General features: G+C 40.9%; 1 protein-coding gene across 1 annotated transcript; it reads left to right on the plus strand.

Annotated features, from left to right (window-relative positions):
- The first annotated feature begins 1232 nt into the window (after positions 1 to 1232).
- clrn2 (clarin 2) lies at positions 1233 to 9935 on the plus strand. The gene is made up of 3 exons (XM_018091001.2): positions 1233 to 2168; positions 6968 to 7147; positions 8895 to 9935. Exons 1-3 carry the CDS (start codon positions 1916 to 1918, stop codon positions 9158 to 9160), a joined length of 699 nt encoding a protein of 232 aa, XP_017946490.1. The 5' UTR covers positions 1233 to 1915; the 3' UTR covers positions 9161 to 9935.
- Positions 9936 to 13964: the final 4029 nt, after the last annotated feature.

The raw sequence follows: 13964 nt of genomic DNA on the forward strand, positions 1-13964 counted from the left end.
GACACTCACATGCTCAGTGAGCTCTGGGCAGCTGGTGAGAAGCTGAGCTTAGGGGTCTTGGCAAATTATCAAGCAGAAAATGAGCTTTATTCTGTGACATCTATATTCTGTATATACAGTATAGTGTGAGTGGGTCCCTAAGCTCAGGTAAGTGACAGCAGCACAGAGTATGTATCTTCCCTGCGAAAGGGCTGTGGTTGCCCTGGGCTGGTACAGAAGCCTAAAACACAATGTGCAATGTTTCTGGCCTACTTTTTTAGTTAGGCTTTAGTTCTCCTTTAATAGCAACTCCATTGAAAGTTATTAGGGAACTTAAATATGATTTCTTAGGTTTCTTCATATAAGAGTTAAGTTTCAAAGCTTATTTGAAAGATACTTTCAAGAATGAGTTCTAGAAAGATGAGTTCTAGAAAAACTGTTCACACAAAGTGGTGAAGAAGGTTCTAGTACAGGTATGGGATCTGTTATCCAGGAACCCATTATATATAAAGTTACAAATTGCAGGAAGGTCATCTTCTATAGAGTCTTTTTAAGAAAATAATTTTTATTTTTAAAAAATGCATGAACCTATATTGGTAGCAAAACAATCCTGTTGGGTTAATTTCATGTTAAATGGTTTTTAGCAGACTTAAGATGGCCATACACTATTAGGTGAGATCGCCAAACATGCAGATCTTTCACCCGATACTCCCACCTAAGGTAGGTGATAACACGCTACTCCAGTTGTTTGATTGGAAAAAAGGAGCCGTCAGAGCAAGAACCACATCAATGAGCCAATGTTTCTTGTTTCTTGTTTCAATGTTTGCTTGATTCGATGGGAAAATCAAATCTGCCTGATTAACATCTAGCCGATTTGCAGCCACATATTGATCAGGTAAGCCTGTTGGAGGGCCCCATACAGGGGCAGATAAGATACCGAATTGGTCTGAAGGACCCGCAGCCTAAAGGTGGCCATACATGTTAAGATCGGGTATAGGTGTCTGTTGGTTCGGGGACTGCATCAACAAGCCAATGCGGTCCCCGATCCCAATAAATTTTTAAACCTGCCCAATCGAGATTTGGCCGATTGCAGGCCAGATATCAGTCGGGCAGGCCTGTCGTTAGTGCCCATACACGGGCCGATAAGCTGCCGAATTGGTCTAAGGGCAGCTAGAATCGGCCCGTGTATGGCCACCTTAAATCTGCCTGTGTATATCTACATTACAGAAAGATTCCTTTCCTGGAAAACCCCAGATCCCAAGCACTCTGGATAATTGATCCTATACCTGTTCAGACTATTGTATAACGACATACAGATGGAGTGGGTTTTAATCTTGTATAATTACTCAACATACGCAACATGCTGCACTGGTACATTATTCACTACAACTAAAAAAAGAATGTTGGCCTGAGTTGGGCAAAATACAACTTAATTTTTATTGTTTTTTAGTTAAATTGAAATATTTATCATCAATGGAGATGTGATAACCTTCTGTACACTTGTACTTCTGACAGATCAAGAAGCAATTGGATGTGGTTATCCACATAAAATGTCATTCATCTTCAAATTGCATGGGCTGAGTACAGGAGCTTGATGGTATTTGCTGCTTTCAGTGCTTGTCATCTGAGTATTTAAAACAAGAGACAGTAAAACCACCTGGTGAAATTCTAGAAGCACGATGCAGGTAGAGTTACTGCCTTCAAGAGCATCACGGCTCGTTTGTATTCTGCTCAAGATCTCCATTGCAAGATGTCTTTCTCCATCCAGCATTTCTATAACACCCGCTCTGTACCCTGAAGCTGGAAAAAACACACTCTGGTTACAAAATGGAACTTGCTCTGGATCTGTGCATCAATCTTCAGATGTCTGCCAAGGGCATTATGGGGTTCCACTATTGCACGGCAGCCCTGGGAATGATTTCATGAAAGCTCTAGAATGCCTGGATGTTTTAAGAAAATCCTATTCTCCTTGGCATCCGTGGTCAGTTTTGTGTCTTTCCTCTTAATCGTTGTTGCCATGGGGACTCAGAAATGGATGACCGGCACAATTCTGTGTCAGACTGGGGTCGATCTAGTCAATGCCTCAGATCCAGAGCTGGTGAAGTTTATTGGAGATATTTACTACGGACTGTTCCAAGGTGGGAAGGTACGGCAGTGTGGATTAGGAAAGAGACGCTTCAAGTTCTCCAGTAAGTATTGATTATCAGTGAATTACTGAAAGCACATTTAGTGGATGCTATGTTTAAAGGGGAATAAAAGGGGCTTGTTATTCAGGCACAGAAAAACATACGAACTGTATACATTGGGTGGCCACTGGGTGCTGAAAGTTGTGGCTAAAGGACATCTGTATGGCCACTGGTAGTCCATTACTGCAAACCTAGGTTTATTAGCTAACACCTAATAACAGAAATATACTGCAAATACAGTACCTGTAATATATTCCCTTCCAAGTTATACAGATAGGGTATTTGTTTGTGTATTTAAAGCAACAACCTTTCAGTCATCGTATAAACATGACATTTTGTTTCCCAGAGTCTTATTACAGTGGTTCCCAAACAGTGGGACTCCCACTACAGGGGCTAGAATAGTGAAGTGTACCAGCTTCAATGGCAGTTAGGGTGTCATTTGTTTAACTAATCCAAAGCAGGGTGACAGGGTGAGTCAGTATGAAGGACCTTTAGTGTTACACAGGATACCTCTAGAACTTTGTATCTACAACCTTGACATGAGCCTAGGGCCTGACCAGATGTGGGACAGCACTGTGGGGCATAGCCCTTAGGTTAAATAATATCAGTGATTGTGTTTGGCTTAAACAGTTCAACATATTTGTATTATACTTCTTTATATATAGTTTCAGCATATTATACTGAATTTTGTTTAATCACAATTAAGTAACTTATATTGAAGTATATGAGATTGCCTATTGCAGTTGTGATAGTCTCATGAAATTGTATCCTTCTCCAGCTTTCATGCATGACATCCCATCTATGTTATATCATTAGGAAACTAAAGTAAAATGTAACTTCAGTACTGTAATTCTTACCCAGGTCACATTGCTGCTGGCTTGTCTGAGGTTCCATTTAGCATAGGGGGCATTAACAACACCCCAGGGCCAATCAAAGTAGCACTAAGTAGTGCTCATATAAGTAGCTCTTGCATACAGTGGTCTGCTGCTCTCTTCAGTGAGAACCAAATCAAAAATCTAGCGCTCCATACAGAGAGCAGCGCCAAGTGGTGCAGCCAAGGCCTGATGTAAGCTGCGCCTTCTGCCGATTCCTACCTTGCACCTCAAAGTGAAGCACAAGGTAGGGAGTCAAGAGGGGGGGGTGCGCCTTCATGCCTTTACCTTGCCTCCTGCCTCTGCGAGTAGATGAGTCATTGCATTATTGCTGACCCACTTTTCATTTCCTGATCTCATACCACTGGGCACGGAATAGGGGAAAGACAATTTAACGAACAATAAGATAACAGAATTATCTATTAAATATATTTTATAGATATTTGTAAAATTCCACTTTCTTTTAAAGTCAGTGGCATAGCAACAGATCCATAGATACCCACTGTAGAATTTGGTGCTTCTTGTCAATCCCATATGTCCTAAGCAACTGCCATTTTCTTAAAACCCCCCTTTCTATCCATCTTTACTGCTCATTCCGTGCATTTGGAAATGACCTTTTTAGACTATATTTTTTTTCTTTTATAATTAAAGGATAAATTGCTAATGCCCATTGGGTCCCCTGAGGCCCAGGGCCTGGGTGCAGTTGCAATACAAGTATCTCGGTGCCCTTTTAAAGCCCTGCTTATTAAGTTTTGCTTATTTGAAACAACACAATAAGGCGCTTTTGAAGCAGATCTTGCATTTATTCTCTGCACAGGCCCTTTGATGTTTCTCATAATAATAATTTGTACCATATGGCACACCATGTTACTCCCAGTACACCAAACAGTTGGACCAGATGTACAGCTACAGGCTCACAGGTTCCCACTGAAGAATTTGGTGTGGTGCCCCCTTCTTGCCATTCACATATGTCCCAAGCAACTGCCAATTTCTTAAAACCCCCGTTTCTATCCATCTTTATTGCTCATTCCCTTTTAGATTAGTTTTTTCTGTTATAGTTAAAGATCAAATTACTGATGTTCACGGGGTACCCTTAAGCCAGGGATCTGAAACCTTTTATACCCGTGAGCGAAATTCAATGGAAAAAGTGTTGGGAAGCAATGCAAGCATGAAAATTTTTTCCAAGGGTGCAAATAAGAGCTATAATTGGCTATCTGGTAGCCCCTATGTGGACTGGAAGCCTATAGAAGGCTATGTTTGGCTTTACACTGGGTTTTAGGTAATAAACACTTGCCTCCAAGGCAGAAATTCAAAAATGGGCACCTACTTTGAGGCCACTGGGAGCAACATCCAAAGTGTTGGGGGGCAACATTGCTCATGAACCACTGGTTGGGGATTGCTGCCTTAGGCCCGTGGCCTGGGTGCAGTTGCAACACAGGTAGCTCAATGCCTTTCTGAAGCCCTTCTTATTAAAGGGGTTGCTCACCTTTACGTTTACTTTTAGTATGATGTAGAGAGTGTTATAGAGACAATATGCAATTGGTCTTCATTTTTTATGATTAAAAATGCATACATAACATACCCAGTTATTTGGATTAATAGAAACAAATCCTTTTCATGTGCAGTTGTTCATATTTTTTATTTGTTTCAATATTTCCTGTTCTGTCAACAGATGCCTATCGGTTTGACTTGTGCAAATGTTAAGTTTCTGTATTATGCTTTTTATGACTTATTTTTTGCAGTGCATGTCTTTAAAGGGCTGTGTTAATAGCGAAACATGTCTGATTATCCTCTCTAGAGAGTTCATAGGCTCCATTTAGGCAGTGAATATACTGTTTGTACTTTGAGGAGTAACGTCTGTATGCAAGAACCAAATGCTTCCATACTGTTCTCATTAGGAGATGTCGGCAGAGATCAATTACTGTTCTGTTGTGCAATGTGACAATAAAAACAATATGCCCTTCTAGCCTTCAAATGAACAAAATTAAATTACTCATCTAAACAAACCCTTCCTATTCTTGTTTCCTTTCAGTGGAAAAATAATTACTATACTGATCCCCCTCTCCTTTTTTTTTTTGCAAATTTTACATTTAAGTGAAATTATTGGCCATAAAATAAAGCATTACTGGAGTTAAATGTTATATATGAATTATTAATATAAGGATCGGTCAATATTTTTTTTTTTTAATAGACTAGGTACTGTAGCTTATACTGTGCACAGACCTTTCCTTGTCTGCCTTTATACATGGGGCATATATATCAAAGAGTAAAACTAGAGCTTGCCTCAGTTTGCCACTCTCTATTTCGGTGATCCCCAACCAGTGGCTCAGGGGCAACATGTTGCTCACCAACCCCTTGGGTGTTGCTCTCAGTGCCCCCAAACCAGGGAATTATTTTTGAATTCCTAACTTGGGGGCAAGTTCTGGTTGAATAAAAACAAGATTTCCTACCAAATAAAGCCCCCTGTAAGCTGATAGTGTGCATAGAGGCCCCTAATAGCCAATCTTAGCCCTTATTTGGCTCCTCCATGAACTTTTATGGTGCTTGTGTTGCTCCCCAAGCCTTTTTAAATCTGACTGTGGCTCACGAGTAAGAAATGTTGGGGATCCCTGCTCTATTTATTACTATGAGATATTTAGAGGCATGTTTGCCATTGATAAATAAGCTCTTAAATCCCATAGAAATGAAAACAGTATCAGAATTTCATTTTGCCAATCTGTGGGGAGCTCTAGGTTCACTCTTTGATGAATGTGTCCTTTAGTATGAGCTGCCATATTCCAATGCAAGGACAGAGGCACTCTACACAGGGCAAGAAACAGTACCCCTAGATTGGAGGTTTTCTAAGCAACTGAGGGATAATGACCAAGGTGAATTAGGGTCAGTTAAGCTCAGACTTTGGGCTATTCCTTGTTATTGAAATATATCTAAACAGAACATGGATCTACAGTCCTACAAGGTTCTACCTTTGCCAAACAGTACAGGAAAACAATGGACAGACACACTAAATGGTCACAGACAGGTTCACACACACACACACACACACACACACACACAAGGAACAGCCAAAAATAAAAAAAAGTGCAAAGTAACCTCACAAACACTCACCAACCGAAGAACAAAAAAAATTAAAAATAAAGCTACACTGCCTGGACACACATACAAAAACATTAAAGCAAACAAAGCAACAACCTAGGACAGGTAAAAGAGACAGGGACACCACATTTGGACCAACAAAACATAGCAGTTCCACCCTTCCCTATTCTTTCTAGCTGGGTTCCGACCCCTTAACTAGGCACTTACCTATGCCCACATGCCCCCATTACATTTGTTATGCAGTATTCACTCCATACCCATAGGCCAAGCAGTAGCAACTTAATAGGCAGATACCTTAAACAAGGGTGCCTGCAGTTGATGGATTTACATATTTCGAGATATGTCTCTAGGCAGCCTTTTATAAGGTGCAGATTTCTTTTCCTTGAATCTTCTTGTAAGCCCTGTGTTCCTATACAGCAGCTGGAGATAGGGAACACAAAACAGTAAAGAAATATGTCCCATATTGTACTATAGCACCAAGGATCATACAACAGCTAATTCAAACAATGAATAAGAGGAACATTCTGCAAGCCAGGCAGTAAAAGATTCCACATGTTATACATGAATAGGTCAAGAGGTTATGTGCCCATAAGGGAAACAACTTCTAATTTCACCTTTCATATCCCATCTTATAAACAGGACCTATTTCTCTATGGGGTAAGCTAATGTTATCTAAAGTTTATATGGATGTTATAGTGCACTACAGTGGCTGTAGTATTCTGGGAGTTATAGTTTAGCAGGATCTTAAAAAAAAAAAAAAATATATATATATATATATATATCATTTGTGGGGATTATGTATTTGTTTAATATATGTGATTTATTTGTGTTTTACAGTTTTCCCACATATGGTGAAAAAACTGAATACCTCGCTCCATGTGTTCATTATCCTCTTCCTTTGCTCGGCCATAGCATTTGCTCTGATCAGCTTTGGATTCTGCATATACAATGTGATCAAAGTTCCCTATCGGTCAATTAAAGGACCTGCTGGAATTTGCCTCTGGAATTTAATTGCAGGTAAATAAAGCAACACTTTTGTTCTCTACCTGCACATCTATGTGCTACAATTCATGTTACAGAATATTAATGACTTATTCAAAATATAGGATTTCAGTTTAAACAAAGGTTGGAACTGGGCATTATTCCAAGCAGCGTACACACAGGGCTGTCTTATTGTGATTAGGGCCCCAGGCAAGATGACTTTTTGGGGCCCCCGTGTATATAACAGCAGGACTCTCTATGACCCTTCAACTGTTTGGTTAAACTGTAAAAACAACAAGCTTATCATTATAGGCCTTATGACCTTAATATCTACAACCCAGAGGAACAAAAGGTAATATGAAACATTTAAATATACTAAGGGATTAAAGGGATAATGACAAAATAAAAAGTGCCCCTTATATCATCCCAAGGGCCCAGATTAGTTTCTTTTAGTTATTGTTGAAAACAATCAGTCTTTTGAGACAAAGCCACCTAAACTTGTGGGTCCAGTTTGATAACGAAGAGAAAGAATAATAAACACAGGGAATGGTTTATTGCAGATCGTATAGGAACTATCAGTAAAGGATTTCAAACAACATATACCCCCAGAATGAATACTTAACCAACAGATATTATTTATATCATATTAATTGATGAATTTTACCAAACTAGACATATATATCAGTAAATATTGCCCTTTTACATCGTTTTCCTTGAGCCGCCATTTAGTGATGGGCTGTGTGCTGCCTCAGAGATCAGCTGACAGGAAATAATGCAGCTCTGACTGTAACAGGAAGTAGTGTGGGAGAAAAAGGCAGAACTCTGTCCATTAATTGGCTCATGTAGTGTGCCCTTAGTTTGTTTGGGTGCACTGTGAATTTTATGACCGGATTGGCCCACCCCTTCTCCTCCTCCGTGGGTGTGCACTGGGCGTGCACTTATGAAGATACACAGGAGTTACTGGGCCGCTGGATGGGGTGATGCGGTGGGGGGGAGGGGTACGGAACTTGGGGTAAGTGAAAGGAGAGCCCCCCCCCACAGTTGCACCCTAGGCCAGTGCCTCCTCTGCCTACCCCTATTTCCGGCCCTGCTAGAGTCCTACATTGTTTGAGGGTATAGTTTTCCTTTAAGGACCACATGTTGGTCAACCAGTGATATAGCGTACTGCTGTTTCCATATTGTCATAATGTGGGCATTGTTTGCACATCCTTCATACAGAAGTCCTATTGTCACCTCCAAGCTAACCAACAGGGCAAGCTTTGGGCCTGCTGAGAGGGCACTGACCCTTTACTATAATCATAACAGAGGCTCACTTGATCAACTAATGTCTTTTGTACAACTACAAATTACATACTGTTACTTTGTCCTAGGTTCAGTTCCACCCAAGGCACTATCTGCAAGGAGTTTGCATATTTTCTGGGCTTGCATGGGTTTCCCCTGGGATGCAAAGAATTCAGTGCCAAGCCACCTTGCCCACTGCACAACCCACTGCCCCCTCCCATCGTGCTCCCCCCTCACCGTCAGCACGTGCACACTGAGAGTGAGGGGGGAGTGCGATGAACCAGTACAACTGTGACACGTGATGACTACATGCCAGGACCAGTAATGAGCCAGCAGTGGGGGGCGAGGGCATGAAGTAAGGGAGTAGAAGAGGTAGGTGCCAAGCTCCCATCCAGGATTATGCCCTTGGCGCATGCCTCTTCTGCCTACCCCTAGTTCCATCACTGCGAGAATTAGTTTTTCCATTCCTTCAATTTAATTTTGTATTTTTCTCCTCTCACAGGTCTGTTTATTGTGTTTGCAGTCAGTAGCTTTATTGCTGCAGTGCAACTTCACAGCCTAACGGAAAGAATTGCCAATTTCCGAGAAAATGTTTTCAGGATTGTTATTTTGGAAGAACACTATGAGGATTCCTTTTGGCTGTGTGTTGCCAGTGGCGCAACCCACGCCTTTAACATCCTACTGATGGCAATGAGCAATATTCGTCTTCCGAAATTCAAGACTAAAACAGAAGAGGCAAATGTGACTGCAGAAGATATCATGTATTAGACACAAAGTACTGTAAATATTTGCTATTGTGTTCCAATTCCATTACAAGAACCCAGAAGGGAACAAAGCCAAATAGACGAGGGGGTATCATATGATATCAACAGGAGAATGACCAGAGAATGTGTCTGTCATTGGCAGTTCCTTGCAGAGCCAACATCATGGAGGTCATAGCAGTTGCCCTATTGATGCAGGAGAATTTTGGATTCACTGCCACTTCTAAACCAGTTGGTAGCTTCAGGGTTCCCACAGTGGCCTACATCAATCGTCACAGTATATATGGGCACGCATGTCGTTGGCATGCTGAATATTACACCAACCAACCTGAGTTACAATATTTTTAGAGCAATTACATCTGAATGACATTTAAGTAATTCATTAAGTTTGGCACATCTCCCCCTGGTAAGCAGACCGATGCTGGAATCACTGCATTGTGGGCAAAACACATGATGATTGCATTTAAAAATTCCATTTTGCTCATGCCCTCTACTGGGCTTTCTTATAATCTGTACAGAGAAATACCATAAATCCATGCCAGCATATATATTGCCCTTTACTGAGCACAATCCTTTAGGGAAGTAGGAAGGTTGAATTGCTGTTTAAAGTGGAAATATGCTGTTTTTATAATTCTGTTTTATTCTATACAATGAAGCTTTGACATTCCCAGTCTTAGCTGAGCCAGTCTCCATATCACCAAGTAAAAAGTAACCCCTAGGGGCTGATTTACTAACCCACGAATCCGACCCGAATTGGAAAAGTTCCGACTTGAAAACGAACATTTTGCGACTTTTTCGTATGTTTTGCGATTTTTTCGGCGTCTTTACGAATTTTTCGTTACCAAAACGATTTTTGCGTAAAAACGCGAGTTTTTCGTAGCCATTACGAAAGTTGCGTAAAATCTTGCGATTTTTCGTAGCGTTAAAACTTGCGCAAAAAGTTGCGCTTTTTTCGTAGCGTTAAAACTTACGCGAAACTTCGCACCTTTTAAGTTTTACCGCTACGAAAAAGGCGCAACTTTTCGCGTAAGTTTTAACGCTACGGAAAAAGCGCAAGATTTTACGCAACTTTCGTAAAGGCTACGAAAAACTCGCGTTTTTACGCAAAAATCGTATTGGTAACGAAAAATTCGTAAAGACGCCGAAAAAATCGCAAAACATACGAAAAAATCGCAAAATACCGATCTTTACGAAAAAAAATGCAATCGGACTCATTTCGACCCGTTCGTGGGTTAGTAAATGTGCCCCCTAGTGTAAATAAAATGAAGATAAATTTGCCCTTTGTTACTCAGCTTGGTTTCTGTGGCATTTATAGTATGTACAATAAGACTCTTTTTAAATGCTATTTTTAAAGTTAATCTGAGTGACTTGTAAATAAAGTGCAACTATACCATGTGCAAATGTAAAAGTACTGATATTTTCAAAAGTGGGTTTAAAGCAGAGCAGTATGGGTATAAACACAAATTACTTATTGACTAAGAAAGCAACAGAAAATATTTTTCTCTTCTACTGCTTACTTAGTGGGGCTGGGATATTATATTTTCATTCAACAGATTTTTGGCCCTTTTTCACACTCACCTAGAACACATACCCCATATATATAACGTACAACCGTAGACAGATTTAGAAGTTACTGAGACATTTTCATTATCTTATAAAGAAAAATGTTATAAGCAAGCACAGGGAGCTAGTGCTCTCTCTATATCATACTAAAAATTAATTTAAAGGCGATTAACCCCTTTAAACACAGATGATTAAACATTTAGAATTCTTATATTAGAATTTCTTATATCTTAATTATTGGCTATACACAATTTACTTTGAATTACATCAATTTGGGGTGTAGTTGCAACAGCAACCTCACTAGGGCAATTGACTTTCCCTGACTAACCCATACCTTGCCCACTGGATTGAGGAATCATGAGGAATGGTGGAGCTCCATATACAAACATGCCATGCCCCCAGCCTGCCCAGCTACTCCTTGACTATTGGTGCCCTGTCTGCTTTTGAGCCCAGAGCACTCCTTTAGTACATTGCCTAGGTGCCCCTGCAAAGGGGTTGGAAATTTTGTTTAGTTTGAATACTAATCTGAATATTCACATTTATGTAAAATACCACAAAAAATGTATTATTTTATTGTTTAATTGTTTACCTGAACCCAAGAACTAATCTAAAACTCAATTATATGGTCCTACAACCATAGGAGACTACTATGTGCATATTACAATAGGGGGGAGAAAGGGATTCCTTGAATAAAAGCAAAATGCATCCCAACTCAGGGGCATAACTACAGAGGAATCGGTGCTTGCTGTTTTAATTATCTTGCATTTAATTTGTAATTACTGATGTGTCAAAATTGGACCTTTTTTGTAGTGGCAGCTGTAAACATTGTTTGACCCAGTGCCTCACGTCCCCCCCCCCCATGTCTGGCCCCAATAATCTCCCCATAAAGTATCAATTATTGTCCTGTGATGTGCAGGTTGACCCGCAACCTGCGGGAACCGTCCGGGTCAGGGTTGAAATTTGGGTGACCATTGCGAGTTCGGGTTCGGTATGGGCCAGACTGGGGAAGTTCACTCTTCCACTGCTCTCAAAGTTTCCCTGTTTTGGAACCTAAGGCATGTGCAGAAGAAGTGTACAGATTGGGTGCAGGTCTTACCATGGCAACATTTTGTGGGTTAGGGCGGCGTGTGGGTTAGTCACATGGCTATGCAGCCAACAGGAACTCAGAATTGAGTCAATCAATCAATGCCCTTAAGCTGGAAAGACTACCTTCAGCTGGCTTTGCTAGTCCAGAAAATGTCAAGCAAGAGAGGAAGGCATAGTTTATGTTCCTGCAATAAACACTGCAGGTGAAGAGGATGCCAGCTTGCCAGCCAAGGTGCCAAACCATACTTTTTTAGCCAGAAAGTTTATTTATGTTCCTATGCTTTACTGCCAGTGGAGGAGACTGTTACCCCTCAACCAACTTCACCCAGTACTTTCTCTGCTAATACCAATCCATGTGAAGAGGGCAGCAATGAAGGAAGCAAGGCAGACAACCCAGACATGCAGCGTGGCATTAGCCTAAAGAACCATTTGCAACTACGAACATATACAAATGCTGCAAGTACAATGGGGTGTCCAGCAGAGTGTACGCCTCTTGTCATCTACCCCATCATTTATAAATACACTTGGCCCTTGTGTGGGGCAACTAGGGACCTCTCCCACGCTCTCAAGTACAGTATTGTCCCTTCAATGATGATAAAAGCTGTCTCTACTACAAGAGCAGTTGCAATTCTGCAAATTACCTAGTGAGGTGCTAATTTAAAAGACACATTAAAACTTTAAAAGGACTTTTAAAGGAAACATTAAAGCCACAAGCCAGTTACATTGCTTTGTTAGCCAAAAGAGTTATCATACGATGTCATATTCAGGATATTGGGGCTGAAGGCGCAAGTAATACCTAATACTCAGCATTTGCCTTCTTGCTTCTTTCCCCATGAATTTCCATACAACCCCCTCAGCCACCACAAAGATAAATAAGACCCTAGCAACCAGATAACTACTTAAATTCCAAACTGAAGAGCTTCTAAACAAAAATTGAAATGCCACAAAAAATGAAGACCAATTGCAATATAATATCACTGTTTACACCATACTAAAAGTTAATTTAAAGATAAACGACCCCTTTAACGGATCACAGAAGAGGTGCTGGACCTTCAGAATCACCTCTCTGAAAAGCGGTTTGGCACCACAAGGCTAGAAATATCCAGCTTGGGACCGGAATAATAGCCCTCACACATTGGGGGGCTTAGTGGTAAGTACTCTGCAAAAAGATGATCAAGATTGGGGTACATTTTGGGGTACAAACAGCTTATCAGGAGGGGCAGCAGAGGATGGAAAGTAACAGGAGGGGATAAATGGAACTCAGTTTGTTGACCAATAGATGCAAGGGGGCAGGCAGCAGCCCGACTTTGTTGGGCCCCCCAGCAGGCAGCACGTCAGCAAACATCAGAGAGGACTCATGTGTCATAAGTGCACGAGAGGGTAGGTGTGCAGTGCGCTGTTGGCACAGGATCCACGGAACTTCCACTATCCTCAAAGGTTGTGGTAGACCCAGGGTTACCACACTGGCCTAAAGAATTGGAAGCAGATGTACTTTTGATGCAGAACACTGGAAATTACATTCAAACTGAAAATTGTTGCTTCTTGGTTGCAATTATACTGGAATTGTGAATGAAAGCACTGCATTGTGGGTAAAAAACATGGTGACTTTCAAAGAATATAGAGCCAGGTGTGGTAGAAATATAATATGTATTTCTGGCAATACAAGGCTGCAATACTAAAGAACTAAAGGTGTAATCAAAGGAAGAGGGGGGGGGGGTGCCAAAATGTTAGGCACCCCCCAGTCATTATAATCTCTTACCTGATACACCGGGATGGTGCTTCTGCTTGCTAAAAACTGCACTGGCCCTGATAGAAGCTCATTCACAGTAGAGAGAATGCATGCACAGTAGAGTGAATAAAGGATCTTTTTGCATATAAGTTCTGCTTTTTTTTATTGGGGGAGTTGACAGCTCTGCACTTGGGGGCCTAAACATAGCCATATGTTAGATCTTCTGGGAGTTACCAACTATTTGACCCTGTCCCCCCAGACCCCCATAACTACAAGCGTTTCCCCAAATTTTTACAATTTCCCCCTGTGAAATTTAAAAAAATCCTGTCAAAACTCTCCCTGCAAAAACCTTGTTAAATTGTACGCATGTGCACTGTGCTTTCAAAGTTGCTATAAAATCAGTGATAGCACCATTAACTGAGCAAAGTTCATT

This window comes from Xenopus tropicalis, chromosome 1 (assembly GCF_000004195.4).
Source record: "Xenopus tropicalis strain Nigerian chromosome 1, UCB_Xtro_10.0, whole genome shotgun sequence".
NCBI lineage: Eukaryota > Metazoa > Chordata > Amphibia > Anura > Pipidae > Xenopus > Xenopus tropicalis.

Excerpts from the sequence above, each read along its gene's own strand:
- clrn2 (XM_018091001.2), top strand. The coding sequence starts at position 1,916 with ATGCCTGGATGTTTTAAGAAAATCCTATTCTCCTTGGCATCCGTGGTC. Across the intron at positions 2,169-6,967 it reads GAGACGCTTCAAGTTCTCCA|TTTTCCCACATATGGTGAAA; the intron begins GTAAGTATTGAT and ends TGTGTTTTACAG. Across the intron at positions 7,148-8,894 it reads CCTCTGGAATTTAATTGCAG|GTCTGTTTATTGTGTTTGCA; the intron begins GTAAATAAAGCA and ends CTCCTCTCACAG.